Below are 3,751 nucleotides of genomic sequence, written 5' to 3'. Positions count from 1 at the left end.
TTGTTCCTCGCTATCGGGTTCCGGTTTCGCGAATTTACGCGAAAACTCGTCGAAAAAACACCATAAATGAGCCCATTCCAACGGGTTTAACGGCGACCTGTCGCTAACGAGATACGTGTACGCGTTCGTTAAAGATATTATATCGCCGCAAATCGCGCCGATAGTCGAAGCGCCGCAAGTATTTTTATTATTGACGGAAGAGTATTCCACGCTCGTTTTGTAAGTTTTTAAATTAGTAGCGCGTAATATAGTACTTTTTTTGGAACACGACGTTCCGTCGATCGTTATAGCGTTAATTTTTGGCAAAGACGACGACGACGACCCTATCTTATCAGCCTCCTCTTTCTCGTCGTCGTACTTCGTTTCGGGAAATATAACGCGCTCTCGACATATTCGCAATATCGATTCCATCGTTCGTTCCGACGCTCGGCGTTCTTACACGCTGGCCGTTAAAAAAAAAAAGAGAAAAACAAAAAATTTAAAAAAAACGCGCGTATAGAGTAGCGAGCTAAAAGTCGCGTGTTTTTTTCGCTCTATTTATTCGCTTTCTCATCTTCCCTTCCTCCTCTTCCTCCACCCCGGTTCTCGTTCTTCTCACACAAACACTCCCCCCCCCCCTCACTTCCTTTTCCAGTTCTTCGATATATTTACGAGAATGTCTTTCACGAGCGTCGATATCGAAAATTCCGTAAAATTCGCCGATTATAATTTAAAAGTTAGATTAATTCGCTCGATGTACGATTTGGCTCCGCATTTAGTTAGCAAATTAGCCGTTACGACTCGTCCGGCTACTCAAGACGATTATTACGTGCCGTTTTTGTTGCAACGCGCCGCGTTCGTCATCGACGTAAAAATTAGCGAAAAATTATGTTCGGCGCTATCGTGCGACGCGACTAAAGAAAAAGGCGCGTGTCGACCGAACGAGCCGGCCTCCTATTACAGAGTGGGTACCGAAAGTTTCGACGTTCAATGCCAACCGGCGTGTTGGAATTCGGCCGCCAAGTCGACGTACGACGCCAACCGGGAACGAGTACCGGACACTCCCAGATTAAATTTTCATCGTGGATCTTGCCGACTAGTACCGCCCATCGCCGCGTATCTGGAAAAACCGTTTTATCGATCGGACGTGCGATACGAATTTCGATTAAACGACATGCCGACGGGTTTTTCCAGAATAACCAGCGACGATCCTTACGGTTGCGGTTTCACTTACAAAAATAACGAACAATATTGCAAATATTACGATAGAATAATGCTCGACGACGAATCGTGTTCGTACAAGGGTTTCGAAAAATTTCTCGACGCCGTCGTGGGCATGAATTTGATCAACGCCGTCAAATCGGCCGTGCGTCTAGCGAGCAACGGACGCGCTCCTTTTCCCGAACCCGAAGGTTTACCCGAATTTCCCGCAAAAATCCATCCGAAATACACTTTAGACGGATGGAAAAAGGATATCGACGAAACTTTCGTTTTACCAAAATTGATCGACACGGATCCCGTAGCGACGGGAAACGCGTTCTCGCACGAACGACACAACGCCGAAGCCGTTCAAACTCAAGCTCGAGATATGTCTCCGTTTCTGCTAAAACGAGCCAAACTCGACGCTCCGTCGCCGCCGCCTCCGCCGTCGCCGCCGCGCGGTCGTCGTCGTCGTCGAAGAGAAAAACGCGAAGCGAACGAAACGACGACGACGACGCGAACGAGCGGCGTCGAAACCGTCGAGTCTTGGACGGAAAAACTTAAAAACATATTCGTCGGATTACTGGAAACCGCCGCTACCGATAAAGAGTTTTGGATTAACGCGGGCGTAGGAATCGCGACGGACGCGATTTTATCGCGCGTAAAAAGTTTAAGCGTCAAATTGATCGAAAAATTGACTCCAATCGCGGCCAAAAGCGTAGTGAAACTGGGCGAACGAATAGGTTCCAAAGTTTTGGGCGCTACCCTCAAAAGTTTAACCAGTAAAATTTTAGTGGGCGCCGTCGCGAAATTGGCTTCGAAAGCGGCGTTAATGGCCGCCAAATTATTGAGCGCGGCGGCGTCCGTCGCCGGTTGGATAATGGTCGTGAGTTTCTTATTAGATATAATGTTTTCTTTTTGGGATCCTTTCGGGTACGACAAAATGTTTCCGCCCAATTACCCTCGCGACGTTATGGCCAACGCCGAAAGAGCTTTTCGAGGAGCTTCCGCCACTCCCAGCGTCGACTACGAATTTAAAGAATTAGTCGCGCTAATTTTACCCGCGGCCAAAGTCGAAGAAATTCATTTGGAAAGCATGTTGGATCAAGCGATTTATCTCGATTGTTTAGTGGTAAATTCCGAAGGATCCCGAATTGATAAGGGAGAATTAATCGCGCCTAACGCGGGAAGCGCGGAAGGTTTGGAAAAAGCGACGACCGAAGCGATGGCCAAAAGAGCTCGACTCGACGTACCCTCGTACGAAAAATATAACGAATCGTTCTTTTACAGAGTAAATATTCAAAAACTGTTAAACAAAAGCGCGGCTCTATCGACGATAGGAACGATCGGTCTCGCGGTCGCTTTTCGTTCTTTCTCGATTCTCTTTTTAGGCGCTCTCTTGATCGTTATCGTTTTGTACCTTTCTCGAATGAACGTGACGGAAAATTTCGCCGTCGACGTCGCCAAATATTTAAATTACGGCAAAATTCCCGATTTTTCTCTTAGTATAAAAACGCCGACAATAAGAGATTATTACGTAAAATGACGATTAAAGCGGTTGAGAAATAAAAAAAAACAAGAACGCCGGAATAAATAAATCAACGATAATAATTAACGAATATATATCGAAAATTTGAATACGACAATATTTTCGCCTCTCTAAAGAGCGCGAAAGTGATAAATGAGAAGAAAAAAATATAAACGATATAAACGATATTAATATTATAGTTCGTTTTAAAAAATATATATTTAAGTAAAAAAAAATTAAAAAAAAACCCCCCGCGAAAATGAATAAAATTCTACTCGTTATTACGACTACGGCGACGATATCGATCGCGAAAGTTAATACCGAGAGATGCCCTTTGAATTGCGATTGCGATTCGCCTACGATTCTAAATTGTTCGAGCGCCTCGTCGCCCTTAAATCTCGAAGAAATTTCGGAATACGTCGGGTCGCGTTTAAATCTGCGCGTTATCGATCTTTCGCGTAATAATTTCGCGAGAGTTCCCGCGATACCGATAACGTTCGCGACCGCGTTAAATTTATCGAATAATTCTATTACCAACGCCGGCGATTTGTCGATAATTAGATCGTTTACTTTGAAGGAAATTAATTTATCGATAAATCGCGTAACGAGTTTGGACTTGTCGGCGTTGGCAAATTTTACCGCTTTAGAAACTTTGAGCGTGTCGAATAATCCTTTAAAAGTTATACATTTTTCCGCGAAAGATTCTAAAAATTATTCGCGATTGCAAAATATTTACGCCGACGATTGCGAATTATCTTCCCTAAATTTTATTATATCGTGGTGGAGAACGGTACGAAATAAAACGATACCGATTAACTTATCGGCTAAACGTAATAAATTTAAAACTATAAACAAACGAGAATCGTTAATTTTTCCCAAATTCCGCGAATTAAACTTGTCCGAGAACGATTTTACCTTTTGCGATTGCGACGATAGCGCGGCGGAAATTTGTAGAAATTCGTTATCGGACGCGTGCGCCAACTACGTCGAAAATTCGGAATCGTATTTTTACGAAGACGTCGAAACGATAACGAAGAGGGAAAA

The 3,751-nt window shown here is 44.0% G+C and overlaps 1 protein-coding gene across 1 annotated transcript; it reads left to right on the top strand.

The window, feature by feature from the left end:
* Positions 1-655: 655 nt before the first annotated feature.
* On the top strand, positions 656-2,725 carry LOC149588075 (uncharacterized). Its single transcript, XM_089863189.1, has one exon. It carries the CDS (start codon positions 656-658, stop codon positions 2,723-2,725), a length of 2,070 nt encoding a protein of 689 aa, XP_089719315.1.
* Positions 2,726-3,751: the final 1,026 nt, after the last annotated feature.

Source organism: Phalangium opilio, unplaced genomic scaffold (assembly GCF_054372755.1).
Source record: "Phalangium opilio isolate 3A_F unplaced genomic scaffold, DU_Popi_V2 ptg000689l_1, whole genome shotgun sequence".
Classification (NCBI taxonomy): Eukaryota; Metazoa; Arthropoda; class Arachnida; order Opiliones; family Phalangiidae; genus Phalangium; species Phalangium opilio.
This window is presented reverse-complemented; position numbering and strand designations above follow the sequence as displayed.

Bases quoted from the DNA above. Each gene is read 5' to 3' on its own strand.
- LOC149588075 (XM_089863189.1), top strand. From the start codon at position 656: ATGTCTTTCACGAGCGTCGATATCGAAAATTCCGTAAAATTCGCCGAT.